We start from the raw sequence: 23,090 nt of genomic DNA, 5'->3' as shown, positions 1-23,090 counted from the left end.
ACTAATACTGAGGAATGCCAGGGCAGCAGTCTTATTGAATAATGCACTTACATTGACTGTTCAACACAACCCCAAACCCATACGTTTATATATTAAGGAAAATCCTTTCTGTACATGGTATGTTGCAAATGTAAGGATGCTTCTTTCTTTCTATACTCAAACAGGAATACATTAATGCATTTTCAAAGTCATGTACAGGGGCAGATCTCATCACCAAGATACAAACACAGGAAGTGTGATGTTAACAATGACTTAAGTGTATGAGGAGGGAAAGGTCCTCATCTGCGTCCATACCTCTGGTTTTACATTCATCGGCAAAAGTCTCTTTAATAATTAGATGGGTAAAATATAGGGTTTTTTCCATTTCTTATCAATATCCACAATGAAAATTGAAATTGCAAAAACAGCATGTAAGAGCTAACATTTAATTTAGAGATGGGTAATATTATCTATTGTTCGGCGTTTGGTGTAAGCTAAGCAATAAGGTTTGCTTAGCGTAAAGTTAAGAAACCCCAATTTATCTACTTTAGATAGCAAATATTACCCTCAAAGCTGCTATGACTATATCGTTATCATCACACAGTGTATGTAGCGTTAGCTCAAGCCTTGCTAGCCTGGCTAGGCATTTCATGACGATGTTAAGTATTGTAAAATAAAACAAACAAATAAATATCCATTGAATGTAACCAAAAAAACATGATTTAAGTTGCATGTCGGCTAAACGGTCCATTTTGTATCGGCTAACTAACCTAGCCTGAACAAAAAAGCTAACGTTAGCTGACGTTATGAAGTCGGATTTGCAAGCTTGCGCGCTAAAACTGCTGCAAAGGAGTCGCTGTTCAAGCTAGCGTGGTGGTTAGCATGCTAGTAGGGCCTAAAGGCCGCCTAAATATAGTGCCAAGAATCCTAAACTGTTAGAAGAAATAACTATTAAATATGATTTCGATACAGCTTCTATCCCCCATTGCTGGCACACGACACATGCAGCCGTGTAAGATTGGGTTATATTACCGTGTGAATGATGAATTCTCGTGTTGTTTGTAGAGATTCCGATAACGGCGTCGTTCCTCGCGAGAGATGAGCCCTCGGCTTCGTGTGTCCCTAACATGGAGCGAGAGAGTGTGTGGGTCAGGCAGACAGGCACTGAGAGGCTCAGAGGAAATACAAAGCCTGCAGCACCACAGCCACACAGCACAGGCAGCACGGACGTTCATAAGCAGATTTGACGATTTGACTACGTTCAGGTTAAAAGGAAGCAGCTGTTTAACTAATTGTATCATATTACTGACTTCAAGCTGAATTTGACATAAATCTTGCTGATTTTAATGACCTTTTGATTGACATTAGGGTCGTCAGCTAACCTTATAGTATTAAAACTTATGAGAACAACATTGTGTTATATTTGTAAACTACAAATGTTATTAACAGGATTGGGAAGGTTACTTTGAAAAGGTAATAGGTTATAGATTACTAGTTACCCTATTTAAAATGTAATAAATAATGTAACTATTTCAGTTAATTAATTAAAGTAATGTAACTTATTACATTTGATTACTTTTTTATTAATTTTCTAATATTCTAACAAATGTTTTCAACTTTGTACGCATTAACCCCACCTAAGTTCAGGTGTGGTTAATAAAGATAAAGATATAGTCACTCCATGAATGCTGACATGATTTATAAGGGGTATCATTTCTTATGAAGCAAGATGTATCTCTCATTTGAAAATGTGTTCATTAGTTCATGTAGATTTTGGAATATAAAATAAAATTAGTTTGTGAAAAAAGTCAAAAGGCTAGCATGGGCTCAATTGATTTGACACCATTTAAGTCCATGTGTGCTCCAAATAAGACCACGTCATGATTTATTTGCAAAATATAAATACAAATATTGATTTCAAATAATTTAAACCAGCAATATTTATTGAATTACATGTTTAATATTAAAAAATGAGGACAAAACCCTCCTCCTGAGCAAAATCTTAAAGGTCTGACTGATGTAACTCCCTTTGTAATCATCAACATTTTCATAAGTAGCTGTAATTTAATGACACATTTTTTCTCAGTAACTGTAACGGATTACAGTTATATTTATTTTATTATTTAATTATCTAACGCCGTTACATGTAACAAGTTGCTCCCCAACACTGGTAATTGCAAAGGCTGAGTTAGTTTTTAAATGTACCTGCCCAAGAGAAAAAAATGATTGGCAACTCCCCAACTATATTAGTTTTAACCCTGACCTCAAAGATTCATTATTGTTTTTTTTGGGTGACCACTTTATAAATATAATGTGTAATTATACATGATCTAAATCGTTTCTAAAAACGTATGAAAGGACTATGTAGTGTTGAACTGCGGAGTTAGACCATTAAACAGTTTTGGGGTTTGTTTTTTTTTTCGCCATTTCTGTGTTCAGTATTTTTTGGGCAGGCCTGAAATGGAGGCTCCATGAAATAATCATACTAGAATGACCCCTTGCCTAACACTATAAGACTAGAGTGCTTTGGCATCAGCTGGGTATGGAGTCTATTGTTTGCTAATGACTAAGCCAAGCAGCAAATATGGATGTTTCACTAGCAAGGACCACACCATCAACAAGATACATTTAAACAATTTAATAAGAAAAACGATTGATCTTTGTAGTTCTTCCATTTGCTGACTGTGTTGTGGGGAAGCTTATAGGGAATTCACTGTGGCACCTGGGCAACAACAGGCTCCCTCAAGACCCTATGAAGGAGAGGAAGAAACAGCAAGTGCAAATAGGGTGGGGGTGGAAGGGGGGATCCTACATTAACATTGTTCAGGTATTATATCACCTTAGCACTGGTGATGATGCACTCTTGGATGTAGCCTACTTGTAAGCACGTGTCACCAACTCGCCATTATGAAGTGTCTTTTTTGTTTTGTGTTGTCTAGACATTCATTTTTAATATCTGTGCATAGTTATGTTGTTTTAGCTTTTTAATGAATGCTTTTGTTTCTCATTAAATTATTATTGTATATCTTATACAAAGTACATGTTGGACCCCAGGAGGATAAGCGGATGTGCTGATTATTGGTCAACTGGGGCTACAAGGCAAAATATTATATATCTTTGCATCTTCATGACATATATACATTTAGAGTTAGTGATACAACAAATACTCTATAAATACTTTTGTAAAAGTTACTGGTGATGATGTCACTGGTGATGGAGGGACCACAGACAGTGATGACACAGAGCTGGTTAATGGAGGAGTCAGAGATAGACGCTGCAGGCACTGATGCTTGTGAGAAGGCAGCAGGTGTTGGTTTTTGTGTCCATGAAAGTACAAAGAAACAAATGTAAATAACACAGCTGTGAAAGATGAGATGGACAAAACATTTGGTAACACGTTATTTACGGCAGCCGAATATATTATACTGCTACTATATGATCACCTTTTATATTGTGCTCTATGTATTTTACCAACAGCCTCAACATTTTAGATAATATCTCAGAATAAGTAAGAAGTAAAGCAGCATAAAGGAGCAATACCTGCGATCACAAGTATACCAATTAACACAATGTATGCCCCACTTGTGCAAAGGAGGATTATTCAAGTAAATAAGGGGTATTGTGGATGAGAGGAAGGGGTACACTTTTAGTAGTTCTTTTAGTATGCTAACTTAGCTATTGCTGCTAAACTAATATAAAATAGTAAAACTAAGTCGTGATTTTTACTGTAACTTACTGTATTGAACACCTGTTTGTAACTTACCGTTCATTTCAATGACTTAACTCACCTAATTCATCAACAGGCAGGCTAGTTTGTCAGACATGTCAACATTGAATTGACTTTACATCAACGTAATATATATGCTGAATATATTGCCAATTTATTTGTATTGGCCATAGCTATAATGCATTGGCTTACTTTCTAGAAGTTGGTAAGAAGTGAAGCAGTCGTTATCGTTATTACATTTTTCAGATTCGAGTTTCCAGGTGGGCACTGGGCACTCACCGATTGCTCGATTCTTGGTAGTTGTTTGGGTATATCTTGGTAGTGATACGGGCGCTGATTGGCCACAACATAGGCTACAAATCCAAAAGATTTTTGGTAACAGACGGAAACATGATTGGCTGTCACTACCAAGAATTACCTCGACATAAAACACCAATTTAATTGAAAAACACGGTCTCTAATCGCTTTAAGGAGTATCACTGCGAGTAAAGAAAAGCGAACGAGCTAGCCAGGAGTCGAACCTAGAATCTTCTGATCCGTAGTCAGACGCGTTATCCATTGCGCCACTAGCCCGACATGCATTGGTAGTAATACTTATGTATTTTATCTATTATTATATGTATGTGAGCAACAAGATTTTTCCAAGATGAGGAAAAACACATAACAATATTCGCATATTTATGAACTATAATATAAACTCCCTTGCCTCTGTTAGTCAGTTGCATAGCCAAGATGAGCAAAGCATGTCCGTTTTGGTTTTTTGAGTCATTTTTTTTCCAAATGTTTTTTTACTTTCAACACACAATTCCTCCTCTGAGATTTGACCTGCGGTAACGTAGACTACCCGCTGCAAATCCGTGGTCAGGCCAACCACCTGAATTTCATTGGGCCTAAAGTAGTGTAATTATGGTATGAGCGGCCGCCAAGTAGGGTGAAGGTCCTGATACTTTTTCCTCATGTTTGTCCTCCTGTAAGTTTTACTTTGCCAGTGGGTAATCAGATATATCCTAAAGATTGCCGTTTCCTATGTCCTCTCTAACAAAATTAAAGTTGAGCCATCTATCTGTAGGCCTATCTGTTTGTGAAATGGGCACAATAAAATAACTTTTTAGCTCTGTAGGCAGTATGGTGCGTTTGTTTCATCTATTTTTGGGCTTGGATGAAAATTTCTTGCATTGTTTCACAGACACTTCCAATACACAACACTTCACGGTGTCTTATTAATCAAATCTAATGAGAAAACAAAGTCAGTCCATTCACATGATTGGCTTTAGCATCAATTTTGTCAAGCCTTTAATTCGGATCAGAGCACATAAATATATATGGGTGGGTGGTGGGTAAGAGTGTTCGAGGGAACTACTTGTATGTCAGAGTTTTCTGAATCGAATGCTATGAGAGTTATTTCTGTAAATTATCAAATGTATATAGAAACAGGCTCAAAGTTTATGGTGTTTAAGGTGTATGTGCTTGTGTAATACTTTGTCGTGGAGAGCATTTTGAAGTGGGATTTCTCCAACTTGGTGCAGTACCAGTGACACATTTTTTTAAAAGGGTGGACCTTTGTGAAGAAGGATGAGCCACTATCAGGAGCATAGCCAGACATTGTAAACATCCAGGGCTTAGCGCAGTGACACAGCAATGGTAAGGGGTCCGGGGACATGCTCCCCCAGAGGAACATTTTTTAAAATAACTCCTTAAATAATGGACAACTTCTGGTGATTGTTGTGGTCACTAATGGACAAATTGAGACTTAAAAATGTGAGACTAACCTTTAACAGATCTGACTGGCAAGTGACTGGTTGGCTGCAATATGGAAGCCAGATGATGATTGATAATCAGACTTTATGGACCATTACGTTTCCAAATATGAATTCTTACCCAATGATGTTGAGGTTTCACATAGGCCAGGGATGGGCAACTTTGACGTTAGAGAGGGCCGCAAATATTTTATCCCCACTACCACACTCTTAAAAGCTCAACTTCAAAATTGTAGTTCTATCATTTTATTCAAAGTTGAGTGAACAAATATTTTAGAAAAAAGTTGAGCTAACCCAAAATTTCAAGTTTACTAATAAGTAGTACAATCCACTGAAAGTTTTAAGTTGAGAAAACTTGGGATAGTGTTTAGGGCATCTGCTGAGGCGAATACCTGGCAATTGATATTAAGGAGCAGGTAATTGGTCAGCACCTGAAGAGGGATCGCTTTGTCTTCATGACTCAGACCCTCCCAGAGAAGATCCAACAGCGTGAAGAGCTGTAGAGCATTCACCTTTCATCTTTCTCTGTTCCATCAACATTTTTTTCATTCCTTTTCAATAGTAATCTGGATAGCTTAAGCCTCATATAAGCTTCAGGTGGACCTTTGAGTACATTTTTCCAGGAAAGAGGACTGTGGATTTTGACTGTCATCACTCACATTGAAAGTGCATTAGGAAGGGATCCTCTATTGATCTTTGTGAGCAGGAGTAATAGTTATAGCAAGTCAAAACTCTTGTTCATCTGACTATTGTTTTAAGATGGACTAAAACATTGTGAACCTGTCCTCTAATGCAAAACTCCAGGATAGATAATTTTGCAGTCTCTCCAATATACAAACTGCCATTACACAGAGACATAGCTTGACAAGTGCTCAGGTTTAAACAAGCTGGTAGATTTGCATACCAGCCACAGCTTTTCACATTCACAACAATGCAGTAGGTTTACTTTAAGACATGGAATAACCTCAACAATAAACCAAGGTGTATCAGTAGAGAACACAGATGCCCAGTGCAAAGGAAATGAATGCAATCTTTTGTATAAATCATAGAGTGTACAATGAAATATGTCCACATGAGCACTATGTATGCATGATCGTCACCCTTGTCCTGTATTTGACTGCGATTTTAATACAGGTACCATATGCTGCCACAAGATGGCAGTCATGTATAACTAATAACTCATACTATTTCAAATTCAATTGTTAACCAGATGCTTTGGAAAATAAATGCATCTTAATATCCTTTGTAACCTGTTTAACAGTTTTCCAAAAAAAAATTGGGTCATCCACCACATGAATTACAACTATTTGGTCCTCAAATACACTCAATTGCTGTGTATGTGAATTTTTGGTAACAATTGAGAGTATTTCTGCTGCAACTAAGAAGAGTGATGGTGAAATTGGGCAGCCTTGTTTTATACCTCTATCAATTGTAAAACAAGGGGAATGACCACCTTACAACGATATTGAGGTACTGGTGAAAACATTTGATTACATTCCTGAAATTCCTGAAGTTTTATTGGCTATTCTCGTTGAGTCCGAATATTCATTGTCACTGATGATCAATGTTCCCATATTATTATTTTCTTGGCAGGTTTCTCTAATCTGTAAAAAATAAGATTTTCTCTCTCCCTCATTGATCCATTTTGTGCAAACCACCATTTGCTTTCCTTGTTTAAATTTAATCCAATTTGGTTTGCAGTGTGAGGCCTTTCCTTTCGTCAGCATCAGGAACTGTGGGTTTATTGCAGCAAACACTTATCTCTCCAGTCGGTAAGCTGTTAGCTGGGTAGATTGTTGTTAATTAAAGGATATGGACATGTTTCCTTTTTTTAAATTTCAAGAATACCCTATAGATATAAGAAAAAAGGCTGGAATCTTCAGAAACATAAACTTCAGTGATAATATCTTTAACTCCAGACAGTAGATCTCAGGATGTACCAGCATTAAACGTTCAATAACCGCTATTTCTTGTGTAAGCATTAGCAGTTTTCAAAGTTAAATTAATCAAACAGCAGTCGGATATAGAGCAGCCAGCAACAAATTGTTTTATACAGTCAAAAATGAAAAAGTCAATTCTAGACCTACTTGAACTTTGGCTCCTTTAACCAAGAACATTCTTGTGAATATATGATGTATAATGAGCCATAGGTCAATCGGATTGTGACAACTACAAAACTGAGAAATATATTGATGGTTATGAAAATTGGTGAGTGAACAGTCCAACCACTGATTATGCACTATTAATGTCACCTCACAATGTTGTTAGTTGGGTATCAATTCAGTTCTTCAACAAGATTATTCATTTCAGAAAATCTTATTTGGGTTTAAATTATTGTATCCATAATAATCCCCAAAATGACAAAGGAGTGCTTGATTGACAAAACACTTAGGATCCAGTGTATTTGCATACTTTTCGTGGAAGCAATTCTTTTCCCAGGGAAATTGTTCAATAGGATTGCAGTACCTGCACAGTGATCAGTGCCATGAGAATGAGTCTCTTGTAGCAAAACACAGTGCAGTTTCTTGTTTTTCCAAAAGAGATGAATTGACTTTCATTTAATACTATCCCCAAGGCCCCTTAAATTAGGTGAAAAGACACAAAAATCTGATTTAATACAGAACATTAAAGAGCAGCTTGCAACTTAAAAATAATAACTTTGGTTTCAGGAACAAGGCTGCTCAAGAAAATGAACATAAGGCCATGTCCATCTGTATGCAATCAACTGAAATGTCCCTCTTAGAAATGAAAAAAAAGAAAAAAGTTCAAAGTATTTGGTCATGAATGCTTTGAAATCCTCATTTGTGATATTTTTTTCAACCTTTCCAGGTAAATGATGTCAGATTGTCACACATGCACATAAAATGCTGTCTGTTCCAAAGCCTTTGTTGCTTAGGTTTTCCATGTGTTTGCAATGTCCACACTCATATTTCCCATTAGAATATAAATATAAAACTAGTGTAATATAAAAATTCAAACACTTAACTGTCCCCTTGAAGTGTTTTAAAGTTCTTTTTATCCTTTGGATTAGGAAATCACTTTGCAAGGAGCCAAAAATAGGATTATTTGTCCTCTTGTTATACATAAATAGTTCTGTTTATTTGTGTTTGGAAAGGTGATGCATAACCGGCCTGCTAAGCCAATCATAACGCTTTGAGATCCAGTAGAATAAGGACGGACAGCACGAGGGCGGGACGTGCTTTGTTGATTACCTGCTGCTATGGTGTAAGAACTGCCGACTCACACCTTAAATCACGGGTAATAATAACTGCATTATCTTGAGTAAAGTAAAAAAAAATAAAATAAAAAAAAAAGGAAGTTTCACAGGAGGCGGAACTGTGTCTGTCCTGTTCTGCCATACCAAGCTGTGTCGCAAACCACACAGTCGACCGACCATGAATATCCGCACAGAGCAAACTTTCCTTTTTCTAGCGTCTGTTTTACTTCTTTGTGTTGCTACAGACCTGCATGGTGAGTAGGATACATATTTGTGTAGCAATACATTTTGCATGCACTGCTTATATGATTTAAATCTGACGCTCGCATAATTAGGCTACTTTGAACTATCGTCTAGATGTTTAAATGCATATAGGACTAAAATTGTTGGTAACTATTGTAGCTTACCCTTCCTCTTATCTGTATTTTACTGCATTTTAACCTAAGTAACTTAAGTTACCTTTCACCTACATTGCAGCTCCCAGAGGGAAACCTATCCCAAATCCCAAGCGCAGTGCGAGTTAAAGTAGGCTATAATCTTTTCTTGGCTTCATACTGATACAATAAAAACCAGAATATGGGAATTAATCTTGGTTTAATCAATACATACTCATACATCCCCACCTGCAAAAAGTCATTTCCGGGAGTCATTTTTTTGTGGTGTGAAGTGCTCCTGTAGCAGCAAGTCACAATATGCAATGAGAAGGACCGTCGTTAGATTTACAGCCGTTTTTGGCGAGAAAATACAAAGGCAAAACTCAATACGTTAGTAAAAAAGGTCTACAGTTATGTTACATGCAGTTTCAGCCAGCATAACTCTTAAAGTGCTAGTTTAACAGAAACAGATTACGACACACGTTTTACCAGCACAATAGCTGTAGTAGTTTTGCCGGGAGTTTGGACCGACGTCACTCATGCATTATTTGTGTGTTTCACTAATTAAGCTCCCCCCATACTACAACAGGTGAACCGGAACTTTAAAAACTCTCAACTCATAATATAAAACAATGCACAAAAACGTAAACTTTACAATGGAATATTACACTTAAGTTTTGACGAAGTTCACAAGATAAAAAAAATAAAAAATAATGTTATACACATTGACTCAGCTACACTCCCACTCAAGAACATTTCAGTCGGACCGTTTTCTCCGCCTCTGCCATAATACCAGCTCCGCTCAGCTCTGTCTGCAGGTAAAGTAAATCATTGTCAGGATTGTATCGGTGCGGCAGTAAGTGAAAGGGGAGAAAGACACATGGGTTCAAGGTCTGAAAGAAAAAGATACAAGATTAAATTAACACAAATTAAATTATCCCCATGTCTTAAAAAGGCAAATGAAGCTTCAATTAAACCAAATGTAAACTAAAGAACATGTTAACTAAAGAAGATAACAACCCTCTTGCCAGGCCCGCCACCCTGTCTTTAAATAAGGCCTGAGTGTACCAGGTGAACTCAATCAGGACAATTAGGGATGACAGAGGGTGAACCAAACAGCCAGTTAGTGAGAAGGACAGAAGAAAAAAGTGAGTGAGAAAAAGGAAGTGGAATTAATCAAAGACAATAGTTAACCTTTACTACAATTATGTCAGGCAACCACTATGTTGGTTGCCTGGGAATTTATGGGCTTGATTTGTTACTTTGTATAGGCTTGTCTGCAGGTGTAGATGCTACAACAATGTCAAGGTACCTCATGACTCTATCTCCCTAATGTATGTAGGCTACAACATAGTGCTGCTTGACCGACAAAACCGTTTCTAAAGAGTGCTGCACACACCACATGGATAAGCCAGAAGATAATTGGAAGAATGTTCTGTGGATGGATGAGACCAAAATCAAACTTTTGGGCTTGAATGAGAATTGTTTTGTTTGGCAAAGAGCAAACACTGCATGCCAACATAAGAACCTCCTCTAATCTGTGAAACATGGTGGTGGCAGTATCATGGTTTGGGTCTGCTTTGCTGCGTCTGGACCAGGGTGGCTTGCAGTCATTGATGGAGCTTTGAGTTCTGAGTTGTACTGGGAGATTCTACAGTAAAATGTTATGGTATCCTTCTGTGAACTGAAGCCCAAACAGAAAGTGGGGCATGAAATAAGACAACCCTAAATACACAGGTCACTCTACCTAAGAATCATTTAAACTCGAGCATGTTAATGTTTTGGAATGGCTGAGTCAATGTCTTGATGGTGGTAACATGGGCAGTTCTCGTGACAGTGTCATGGTCCTGCTTGAACTCTGACCACACTGTCCCAATGACAGAAATACACAGACATACTAATTTATAGTTTCACTGTTTCAAAATTCCACATGATCACACTTATCTTGATTTGACTCTCTGGTGACGTTAAAGTTCCTATAAATATGGGTCAAATTTGGCCTAATCCATAAATTGTTTTTTAGCACTAGTAAGTATTTTAGTCAGTTATACCAAAAGCATAGCAAGACTGGAAAAATTTATTTTATATGAATTGACATGGCTGAATCCGAATAGAAAGCTGTATAATTATCACCACTTGTCAGGTGCACACAGACAATAAACTGTCTGTTACTGAGTAAGCTACACAAGTAAAGGTCTCATATTTGGAGGAATTAAGCCTGCCTCTATTACTCAGCTCTAAAAGTTATGTTTCTGCAGAACAATTTTGTTTTACAATTATTCCATTGTATTGATAAATGTGTTTTGTTTTTGCTGCATTATGATTGTCCTCATATCCTGACAGCACCTGAAGTCCATACAAAGCTTGGGAGCCTGAGAGGTGAGTATGTGAGTGTAAAGGGGAGAGAGACTGGGGTCCATGCCTACCTGGGTGTCCCATTTGCTAAGCCGCCTGTAGGCCCTGCTCTGAGACTGGCTGCACCTCAGCCTGTAGAGGGATGGGAAGGAGTGAGAGACGCCACCCAACAGCCGCCCATGTAAGGCATCCATCTTCTCCACTTTTTGGATACTGTACTTGGAGAAATCATATGTTTTTTACACGTAAGTGTTACTTTTTTTCAGGTGTATTCAAAATAAGCAGTTTCTCATAGATCTGCTTGATCATCTCGGTGGCATGTTGGCAGTTGTCCCAGATATTTCAGAAGATTGTCTTTACCTCAACATTTACACTCCTGCAACTAGAGCTCATGATGCCAAACTCCCAGTAAGAACCCTTTGCTGCAGATTTGAAGTGATGCTGTTCAGCTACTGAGATTCAGTTTTGGATAAGTTTGTAAAGTGTTTCTTGAGAAGGTGGTTTGATGGTTTCCATACTTTTAAAGGGTCCATAATGTCAATATAAATTATAATTCCTATGTTTACGATCAGGCTGCAACTGAAGTTGTCAATAATTGTCAAAGCCCATTTATAATTTTTCATCAGTTTAATGAAGTTTGATTGAAATGATTACAAGATCAGCTCAGTTATAATAAAGTGAAAAGCACCAAAGTCTTTCTTCATCTGACCAGGTCATGGTTTGGATCCATGGTGGTGGATTTGGTATTGGGTCAGCTTCAATGTATGATGGCTCAGCCTTGGCTGCTTACCAGGACGTGGTTGTAGTTCTAATCCAGTACCGCTTGGGACTTCTGGGCTTTCTCAGGTAAAAAGCTTAAGTTTCTAAACACCGTTAGAATAAACATACTATGATTATGCTCTGTATCTGATCAGCACATGTCAACCAAAACTCAAAATTGACTCACGTTTAGCAGTTAGTGTAAACATAGCCTTATAGAATATGCCTGTATTGTCAATCCAGCACAGGAGATGAGCACATATCAGGGAACTTTGGCCTGCTGGACCAGGTACAAGCATTGAGGTGGATCCAGCAGCACATTCACAACTTTGGAGGAGACCCAACTTCAGTCACTGTATTTGGAGAGTCTGCAGGTGGAGTGAGCGTGTCCCTCATGGTGAGGATCAATCTGCTGATAAAGTATTGCAATTATTTCACTGCAAAGTTACCACTGTCCACAGAATCGTTCATATGTCTCTTGCTTGAATAAACAGCTTCTCTCACCATTGTCTGATGGCCTGTTCCACCAAGCCATTGCAGAGAGTGGCACTGCTGCAATGGATATGATCATAATAAATGATCCTCTACCAATAACGCAGGTTATTTTAATTTTTTTGTGTGGAAACGTACTTCAGAGCACAATGTTGAGAATATTACAACACATTTTTGTTTATTTATTCAAGCCATTGAAATTAATCCCTGATATCTGTCCTCAGGTCGTGGCAAATGCATCTGGATGTAGCATCGAAAGCACAGAGAAGATTGCTGATTGTATGAGAAACCTCAATATTGATACTATTATGACTATTGTGCAGGTGAGTTTCTATATATAATACTGTATGTATGTGAAGCCCATAATACCTTCTGCAAGGTTTCTGTGAAATGTTCACGTTCATGTGACTGTTTTGTGTCTCAAGGATGTAAAACTACGATTTACTGTAACTGTTGATGGACACTTTCTGACAAGACCCGTGGATGAACTGTTCCAAAAACATGAACTTCTTACTGTACCGTTCATGACTGGTGTTAATAATGATGAAGGGGGCTGGTTATTATCCAATGTAAGTGTGTATGCTGAATTGTTAAAGTTTTGTGATTTAATACTATACCCATTTCCAGATGAGACCGTTAATTTGAAATTTGAATTACCTCTGCTTCTTCCCTTAGGCCTTTGCTCCTCCAAATTGGACAGAGGGAATCGATCAGGAGCATGTTGTGAACATACTCTCCTTATTCTTCCCTGATGTAAGACAATCACTGCCTGACATTACAATAATACTTCACCATACTCGAGTTTCTGTGACAGTGTTGCTTACTTTTTCCAGCCCAAAGATGCAATCGCAAGAGATCTGATGGTAGATGAATATTTTGGAACTGGTGAAGATCGTGTGAAAAATAGAGATGGCTTTACTGAGATGATTGGAGACATGCTGTTCACCATTCCAGCCATTAAGACTGCAAATGCTCACAGAGGTAAACTTTTTATACAAGAATATGGAAATCTATTGAAGAACTATTACTGTCACACACTTTTATAAACAAGACATCACACCTATTTGTCTTTTAGATGCAGGCGCTCCTGTTTACCTGTATGAGTACCAGCATTCTCCCAAATTCTTGCAAGCAAAAAGGCCGAGCTTTGTTGGGAGTGACCATGCAGATGAAATCCTTACAGTGTTTGGACTCTGCTTCACTACCACTCATGTCAAATTAACAGGCAAGTGTAATGTAAAAACCACAATTTCAAATAATCATCCAAGATATGGGTTTTCTCTGTGTTTCCAGGAGAAAAAAAAAATGTTTGATTAGACTGTCTTATTTTAGATGCATGCCCAGAAGAGGAGGAACAGTTGAGCAGAACCATGATGAGCTACTGGGGCAACTTTGCTCACACAGGGTAGGAATTAACCCTCATCATAATTAATAATAGCTATGGATATAAGACAAACGTGTGTGTGTGTGTGTGTAGGTCTCCTAATGGGCACAGCCTTGTCCACTGGCCAAAGTATGGAGTAGATGAAGAATACCTGGCAATTGATATAAAGGAGCAGGTAATTGGTCAGCACCTGAAGAGGGATCGCTTTGTCTTCATGACTCAGACCCTCCCAGAGAAGATCCAACAGCATGAAGAGAAGATGGATCACAACGAGCTGTAGAGCATTCACCGCTCATCTTTCTCTGTTCCATCAACATTTTTTTTCATTCATACATTGAGAAAATAAGTTCACATTTATTCTAATATATGTTAAAACAAGAGTCAGGTGCCCACATGAACCTTGAAATAAGTGTTACTTAAATTTATGTAACTGTTCCTCCCGTTTATACTGACCGTTAGATCAGTTTCAGTTTCTAACATGCTTTTAATGTAAGTAATGGGGGAAAAACAGCACTTTACTTCTGTGCTAAAATGTATTTAGAAGTGTAATATAAGCTAATATGAGGCTTCAGCCCTTCAAATTAGTCAAATCAAGTGGATATCATCCTAAATTACAGATAGTTTTTCACACAAATTTCAAAGTTTTTGATGCAATCCATCCACTGCAACTCGGCAAGGAAATGCTGTCCAGGGAAATAAAAAGAGGATATCAAAAAAGACTGGAAATATCCACATGATTTTTATAATCTGTATAGGAATGAGGACTGTGCTTCCATCCCTTACATTGACAGCACATTAGGATGGGATCCTCAAATGATTGATATGAGCAGGAGGAATGACTACAGCAACTCAAAACTCTTGTTCATCTGACTTGTTTTAAGATGGACTAAAACATTGTGAACCTGTCCTTTAATGGCAAACTCCAGGAGAGACCATTTTACACTCTCCCCAATATACAAACTGCCATTACACAGAGATAGCTTGACAAGTGCTCAGGTTTAAACAAGCTGGTAGATTTGCATACCAGTCACAGCTTTTCACATTCACAACAATGCAGTAGGTTTACTTTAAGACATGGAATAACCTCAACAATAAACCAAGGTGTATCAGTAGAAAACACAGATACCCAGTGCAAAGGAAATTAATGCATTTGTTGGTATAAATCATAGACAGTACAATGAAATGATATGGCCACATGAACAGTATGTCTTTATGGATGATAGTCACACTTGTCCTTGTTCGTAAGCAGAGAAAACCTACAGACATACATACTGAGGTGCATTTGAACAGTGATGCAAATGCTTAGCTCAGTAAAAAGTGAATGAACTACATAGTAACTACAAATTGTTTTTTTAATCGAACTAAGAAAAGTGATTTGTAATTTCCACCTTTATAACAAATTAGTAATTTGTGTCACCCTTGTGTTGAAATAGTTTCCAAAATGATTTAATTTGAATACAAAATATCAATGTTTCCTACATTATTGTTGTCATCAAAGCCTCAGACCTCAGGTTAATTTGTTCCGTACAAAAGTTTGGGTTTCACCCATGACTCGACAAAAGCAACAAATCTGAAAATCTGAATTGAAAATGTAATATCAAATCATGTTTCCTGTTAAAGAGCTGTGAGAATGTGATGAAATGTATATGTGTTTCTTCATATTTAGAATAAACGGGATGCATTCTTACATTTCAACATATGACAAGCATTGTTTTAACACAGAATTGAAGGGGTGTGTGTGTGTGTGTGTTAGCGGTGGGCAGAATACAAAATTAAAGGGTTAGTGCTTTTAAAAACACCTTGAATATTGGCTATCAAGTTCTAAGTATATCACTGTTGTGTGTACAGGCAGACAGGAGCAGGACTGAAATGCAGACACCAAAGACACAGGTTGAACGTAAAGGGCTTCAATAAAGAAATCAAAAATACAGGCTTACAGGTCAGTAATGGAAGACGGTCCAAACAGGCAACAAGTCCAAAGGGGCAAGGCAGGCAGGTTATAAACAGGCCGAAGGTCTAAACAGGATGGCTAAAATAATGAATAATAGGAGTAGATGATAGAAGACTGGCCGGGGAGCTATGAGGCAATTTGCAGGGGATGCAGACAATTGGGGAGTAACACCAGTTGAGCAGGTGAGTGTGGAAGCCAAGCAGGAAAGGGCAAGAGAAACCCATGAATTGTGATTATACCCAGGTATTTTGGTGAATAGTCATACAACGTGGAAGCCTAAATATAAATGTGTACTTGAAGTGCATCTTAATCCATGTATACCCCTACTTTCTTGTATCCACAATGTAAATGTCTCCTGTAAATTAATTCAATCCTAATATTTAAGTTTTAAAGACAGTTTTACTATTCGTTCATGACGTTTTAATATCTGTGGCTCATTTTACAAAGAACTTAAATAATATCATACAATCTTTTCAAATTGTAAGAATAAAGAACGTCTTGTGTTTAATTGTACATGAAAAATAGCAGTCATGACATGGCAGTCTTTGGCGCTGTGAGAAAGGGTTATGAGATGTGCATGTAATTCATGAAAGAGATCATTGCAATCCCTTTTTTGACTAACCCATTTATAAGAGCAGGTAAACCAAGGGATTTTACCAACTAACGGACAACTAAAATAGAAACAATCCTGTGAATTAATTTACCAGATATACAAGTAAAATGTGTCATTGTGAAATAGAAATGGACTCTATGGCTATATGTGTTTAATTTATATGCTTCTGTATGTTTCCTTTTTTGATGAGTTTTAAATGTCTACGTCTATGGGCCTTGGACTTACACCCAACCCCTCAGTCACACTAGGCCAGGCATGTCCAAACTATTCCACAAAGGGCCATGTGGCTGCAGGTTGTAGTTCCAACCAACCAAGAGCACACCATTTGACCAATCAGCTGTCTGAATACTGAGATCAGCTGATTAAATGAATCAAGACTGGTGTGATCCTGCTTGGTTGGAATGTAAATCTGCAGGCACATGGCCCTTCGTGGAATAGTTTGGGCCAATACGGCAGGTACATGGTGGCCTTTAACCATACTGAGAGGCTCCTGGACAGAGAAGCAATCTTTGTCCAAGAGAAGGAAAGTCTGCTCAGGGGTCAACGGTTGCCATCGTATATCTGTATATTGGATGCAGTCACGTAATATCCTGCAGTTAATATTAACCTGAGCACTATCTCTATCAGAGTCACGAAGGGAGAGCTTCATAGCAGGCAGCATTTTGTGATTTTTGTTTTGCCAAAGCTAGCAGAGTGTTGCAATCTGCAGAGATGACAGCCATGAAGTTTCAGGCACACCAAACTCTCTTCTTTCTGTTGTCTGTTTTATTTATGCATGTTGCTGCAGAACTGTATGGTAAGTAGGATAAACCTAATTTCTCAATAACACCAACAACAAAAATGTATTGTGCCTTCAGTGCTAGTTACAATGACACATTATTGATATCTTGCTTGAATGTGTCTGTTAGAGGATTGAGATAGAGTTCATTATTAACCTTTAGTGCTACCTCAACCCTTCCATTATTAACCTTTAGTGCTACCTCAACCCTTCTTATTTTATCATACTTAGCTCAAGAGGATCCTTCTTAAATATTGTCTGATTGTGAAAGCTTATCCCTAAGAACCAAGCAAGGTGGAGGCATTTGTTTCTTTGCTAGTGTAATGGGTGGAGGTATAACCCAACAGCAGCACAAAGACACCACAGTGAGCATTGGTAAAGACAGTTTGTACTCGAGGCAGGAGAACACCAGGCAGCCACACGGACAGGCAGACAGAAACCCAAAGGTGTAGAGGCTGAACTTGTGGAAGAAGGCAGAGGTTTTTACCGGGGCAGAGACAAGGTGGGAAGGTCAGGAGCAGTCAGAGTTGGCAATGGGAGATCAGGCCAAAAATGAGTGCTGAAGAGTCTTGCATCAGGGGCAAAGAACAACCTGGCAATGTGTGAGTGAGCAGGACAGGCTTATAAGATGGCTTGATTACAGATGAGTTGCAGCTGAGTGCCCAGGTGAACATAGTTGGCTGATGAGGTGGGTGTGGCTGACTGGCAGAGTGAAGCAGAGGTGGGGTAAATGGAAATTCACCAGCAGGTAATGAGAACTGACTGTGACAGCTAGCTTCATGGTGATGCAGGATATAAAACTGACACTGTGTCAGTTTGTATTGAATTGGATAATTTCTGTTTCTGTTCTATTTGATGCTCTAAATAATAATAATAATAATAATAATAATAATAACAACCAAGCTGTATTCATATAGCCCCTTTAAAAAACAGCTTTACAAAGTGCTTCACAAACAAATATAGACAATTTAGTTACGCTTCAAAATAATTTCACTACAATCAAGAAATAAACAAAGATAAAACACAATGAATTAAATAATGTTAAGAACAATAATAAAAGCACACTGAGGTACCTTGTCTAATTTCCAGTGGAAGTGCATTCCACAATTGTGGAGCCTTTACAACAAATGCCCTGCTACCTTGTGTCTCAAGCCTTGTTTTGGGGACCGAGAGCTGGTCAGCACATCTGAGAATGCGAGAAAGGGAGTAAGGGGTGAAAAGGTCAGTAATGTAGAATGAGGCAAGACCGTTCAGTGATTTAAAAACACCTAACCTTAACCCTAAATGAGAGATCAACAGGACCAAGGTGTCAAGAAAGGGTTGCTACCCTACTGGTACAGTAGTTAAATGCATGTGAGTTGTCATACCAATAGCATGGCAAACACTGGAGTAGGCCAGGAAAATATGTCTTTCTCATCAGCACCACAATAATCTAAATGTAATGTTATTATTTTACACTTTTATACAGATGTGTTTAGCTTCTGATCTGAATGACCTTTGCATATATTCCCAACAGGCCATAATGTATATCTGTTTAGACATTAGTGGAAGAGGAGGAAGAAGGATTTTTCCCAGTGTCACCCAATGAAATCAGTTTCACAGTCATTGTTTTGATTAATTGTAAGATGTTGTTTTTACTTTATTTTGCTACATTATGATTCTGACTCAGTACTAATATCCTGACAGCACCTGATGTCCACACAAAGCTTGGGAGCCTGAGAGGTGAGTATGTGAGTGTAAAGGGGAAAGAGATTGGAGTCCATGCCTACCTGGGTGTCCCATTTGCTAAGCCGCCTGTAGGCCCTGCTCTGAGACTGGCTGCACCTCAGCCTGTAGAGGGATGGGAAGGAGTGAGAGACGCCACTCAGCAGCCGCCCATGTAAGGCACTTTTTGGATACTGTACTTGGAGGAATTATATCTGTTTTTTACACATAAGTGTTACTTTTTTTCAGGTGTATTCAAAGTAAGCACTTTGTCATAGATCTGCTTGATCAACTCGGTGGCATGTTGGCAGTTGTCCCAGATGTTTCAGAAGATTGTCTTTACCTCAACATTTACACTCCTGCAACTAGAGCTCATGATGCCAAACTCCCAGTAAGAACCCTTTGCTGCAGATTTGAAGTGATGCTGTTCAGCTACTGAGATTCAGTTTTGGATAAGTTTGTATAGTGTTTCTTGAGAAGGTGGTTTGATGGTTTCCATACTTTTAAAGGGTGAACTGAAGTTGTCAATAATTGTCCCAATCAGTTAATATTATTTCATCAGTTTAATGTAGTTTGAATGAAATTATTACAAGATCAGCTTAATTATAATAAAGTAAAAATGTCCTTTTATCTGACCAGGTCATGGTTTGGATCCATGGTGGTGGGTTAACTTGGGGGTCAGCTTCAATGTATGATGGCTCAGCCTTGGCTGCTTACCAGGACGTGGTTGTAGTTCTAATCCAGTACCGCTTGGGACTTCTGGGCTTTCTCAGGTAAAAAGGCTGAAGTCTCTAAACACAGTTAGAATAAACATACTATGATTATGCTCTGTATCTGATCAGCACATGTCAACCGAAACTCAAAATCGACTCACGTTTAGCAGTTAGTGTAAACATAGCCTTATAGAATATGCCTGTATTGTCAATCCAGCACAGGAGATGAGCACATGTCAGGGAACTTTGGCCTGCTGGACCAGGTACAAGCATTGAGGTGGATCCAGCAGCACATTCACAACTTTGGAGGAGACCCAACTTCAGTCACTGTATTTGGGGAGTCTGCAGGTGGAGTGAGCGTGTCCCTCCTGGTGAGGATCAATCTGCTGATAAAGTATTGCAATTATTTTACTGCAAAGTTACCACTGTCCACAGAACCATTCATATGTCTCTTGCTTGAATTAACAGCTTCTTTCACCATTGTCTGATGGCCTGTTCCACCAAGCCATTGCAGAGAGTGGCACTGCTGCAATGGATATGATCATAATAAATGATCCTCTACCAACAACGCAGGTTATTTTAATTTTTTTGTGTGGAAACGTACTTCAGAGCACAATGTTGAGAATATTACAACACATTTTTGTTTATTTCTTTAAACTGTTGAGATGGATGCCTGATATCTGTCCTCAGGTCGTGGCAAATGCATCTGGATGTAGCATTGCAAGCATACAGAAGATTGCTGATTGTATGAGAAACCTTGATATTGATACTATTATGACTATTGTGCAGGTGAGTTTCTATACGTAAAACTGTATGTATGTGAAGCCCATAATGCTTTCTGCAAGGTTTCTGTGAAATGTTCACGTTTATGTGACTGTTTTGTTTGTCAAGGAAGAAAAACTACGATTTACTGTAACTGTTGATGGACACTTTCTGACAAGACCCGTGGATGAACTGTTCCAAAAACATGAACTTCTTACTGTACCGTTCATGACTGGTGTTAATAATGATGAAGGGGGCTGGTTTTTCTCCAATGTAAGTGTGAATGCTGAATTGTTAAAGTTTTGTGATTTAATACTATACCCATTTCCAGATGAGACCGTTAATTTGAAATTTGAATTACCTCTGCTTCTTCCCTTAGGCCTTTGCTCCTCCAAATTGGACAGAGGGAATCGATCAGGAGCATGTTGTGAACATACTGTCCTTATTCTTCCCTGATGTAAGACATTCACTGCCTGACATTACAATAATACTTCACCATACTCAAGTGTCTGTGACAGTGTTGCTTACTTTTTCCAGCTCAAAGATGCAACCGTCAGAGATCTGATGTTAGATGAATATATTGGAACTGGTGAAGATCGTGTGAAAAATAGAGATGGCTTTACTGAGATGATTGGAGACATGGTGTTCAACATTCCAGCTATTAAGACTGCAAATGCTCATAGAGGTAAACTTTTTATACAAGAATATGGAAATCTATTGAAAAACTATTACTGTCACACACTTTTATAAACAAGACATCACACCTATTTGTCTTTTAGATGCAGGCGCTCCTGTTTACCTGTATGAGTACCAGCATCCTCCCAAATTCTTGCAAGCAAAAAGGCCGAGCTTTGTTGGGAGTGACCATTTAGATGAAATCTTTACAGTATTAGGACTTTGCTTCACTACCACTCATGTCAAATTAACAGGCAAGTGTAATATAAAAACCCAGTTTCAAATAATCATTCAAGATCTGGGTTTTCTCTTTTCTCTGTTTCTCTGTTTGATTTGACTGTCTTATTTTAGATGCATGTCCAGAAGAGGAGGAACAGTTGAGCAGAACCATGATGAGTTACTGGGGCAACTTTGCTCGCGCAGGGTAGGAATTAACCCTCATCACAATTAATAATAGCTATGGAGATAAGACAAACGTGTGTCTAATGTGTGTGTGTGTGTGTGCGCGCGTGCGTGCGCGTGCATGCGCATATTCAGGTCTCCTAATGGGCACGGCCTTGTCCACTGGCCAAAGTATGGAGTAGATGAAGAATACCTGGCAATTGATATAAAGGAGCAGGTAATTGGTCAGCACCTTAAGAGGGATCGCTTTGTCTTCATGACTCAGACCCTCCCAGAGAAGATCCAACAGCGTGAAGAGAAGATGGATCACAATGAGCTGTAGAGCATTCACCGCTCATCTTTCTCTGTTCCATCAACATTTTTTTCATTCCTACATTAAAGAATAAGTTCACATTTATTCTAATATATGTTAAAACAAGAGTCAGGTGCCCACATGAACATTGAAACATGTTTGACCTAATTTACATAACTGTTCCTCCCGTTTATACTTACCGTGAGAAGATCAGTTTCTAACATGCTTTTAATGGGGGGACCAACAGCACTTTACTTCTTCTGTGCTAAAATGTATTTAGAAGTGTAATAGAAGCTAATATGAGGCTTCAGCCCTTTAGTCAAATCAAGTGGATATCATACAGTTCATTTTTTAGCACAAAGTTTTTGATGCAATCCTTCCACTGCAACTCAGCAAGGAAATGCTGTCCAGGGAAATACAAAGAAGATATCAAAAAAGACTGTGGAAAGCATCCACGTGATTTTTGTTATCTGGATAGTAAAGAGGAATGTGGATTTTGGCTTCCATCGCTTACATTGACAGCGCATTAGGATGCGATCCTCAAATGAACCATATGGGCAGGAGGAATGATTACAGCAACTCAAAACTCTTGTTCATCTGGCTATTGTTTTAAGATGGAATTAGATTAAATTTAACTGAGTGATTGTAATTTCCACCTTTATAACTAATTAAAGCTCATTAGAAATTTGGGTCATCCTTGTGTTGAAATACTTTACAAATGTATTTAATTGGAATACAAATGTGTTTTACATCATTTTTGTCGTCCAACAATGATGTTTATTCATTAAATTCAAACAAGTCAGTCAGACATTTGTTATGTGGATGTGATAATGAGAACAGTATTTTAAAGAAAATTCTAAACTTGGAAAATAAGGTTTTTCACTGTGTATGTTGAGGTAGTTTAAATGCAATGAAAGTATCTTGAGAGAATACTTTTATAAAATCTTAAAGCCTGAAGGTAAATGTGTATTTGAAGGCTAACTTCAATTATGGAATACACTTACTCTGTTTGTATAAAGTTTATTCTAAAATAAAATAAAGATTTGTGAAATGTTTTACTTTTCACTTAGGTCATTTCATGCCCTCATTCACACACTGTTTCCTGTTTAGAAGAGACTTAATTGGGTCAGGTGCTACATTTTTACATTTCCATGTT

At 38.2% G+C, this 23,090-nt stretch overlaps 3 protein-coding genes and 1 non-coding gene across 6 annotated transcripts in view; 2 read left to right on the top strand and 2 right to left on the bottom strand.

The window, feature by feature from the left end:
• The window catches only part of banp (BTG3 associated nuclear protein), a 40,515-nt gene extending 39,427 nt beyond the window's left edge, over positions 1–1,088 (bottom strand). For both annotated transcript variants that reach the window (XM_062420545.1, XM_062420546.1), the window contains exon 1: positions 1,012–1,088. The gene's annotated coding sequence lies outside the window, so the exon portion shown is untranslated. The remainder of the gene's footprint in view (positions 1–1,011) is intronic.
• A 3,118-nt stretch (positions 1,089–4,206) lies between these two features.
• Positions 4,207–4,279, bottom strand: trnar-acg (transfer RNA arginine (anticodon ACG)). The gene has a single exon. It is a non-coding gene; the product is annotated as a tRNA-Arg (tRNA).
• A 4,372-nt stretch (positions 4,280–8,651) lies between these two features.
• Positions 8,652–15,739, top strand: LOC133981395 (fatty acyl-CoA hydrolase precursor, medium chain-like). The gene is made up of 13 exons (XM_062420049.1): positions 8,652–8,934; positions 11,398–11,590; positions 11,676–11,817; positions 12,122–12,255; positions 12,412–12,565; positions 12,663–12,767; positions 12,885–12,983; positions 13,086–13,229; positions 13,336–13,413; positions 13,494–13,641; positions 13,736–13,885; positions 13,993–14,065; positions 14,138–15,739. Exons 1-13 carry the CDS (start codon positions 8,859–8,861, stop codon positions 14,322–14,324), a joined length of 1,683 nt encoding a protein of 560 aa, XP_062276033.1. The 5' UTR covers positions 8,652–8,858; the 3' UTR covers positions 14,325–15,739.
• Positions 15,740–17,084: 1,345 nt separating this feature from the next.
• LOC133981394 (cocaine esterase-like) lies at positions 17,085–22,623 on the top strand. 2 transcript variants are annotated; one of them, XM_062420047.1, is made up of 13 exons: positions 17,085–17,404; positions 19,073–19,265; positions 19,340–19,481; positions 19,730–19,863; positions 20,021–20,174; positions 20,272–20,376; positions 20,494–20,592; positions 20,695–20,838; positions 20,945–21,022; positions 21,103–21,250; positions 21,345–21,494; positions 21,592–21,664; positions 21,778–22,623. In XM_062420047.1, the coding sequence occupies exons 1-13, from the start codon at positions 17,320–17,322 to the stop codon at positions 21,962–21,964; spliced, it is 1,692 nt and encodes a 563-aa protein (XP_062276031.1). In that variant the 5' UTR covers positions 17,085–17,319; the 3' UTR covers positions 21,965–22,623. The 2 variants fall into 2 exon arrangements, with proteins under 2 accessions (XP_062276031.1, XP_062276032.1); XM_062420048.1 differs by lacking the exon at positions 17,085–17,404 and having other exon boundaries at positions 19,148–19,265; positions 19,369–19,481.
• The last annotated feature ends 467 nt before the right edge of the window (positions 22,624–23,090 follow it).

This window comes from Scomber scombrus, chromosome 6, assembly GCF_963691925.1.
Source record: "Scomber scombrus chromosome 6, fScoSco1.1, whole genome shotgun sequence".
NCBI classification, from domain to species: Eukaryota; Metazoa; Chordata; class Actinopteri; order Scombriformes; family Scombridae; genus Scomber; species Scomber scombrus.
This window is presented reverse-complemented; position numbering and strand designations above follow the sequence as displayed.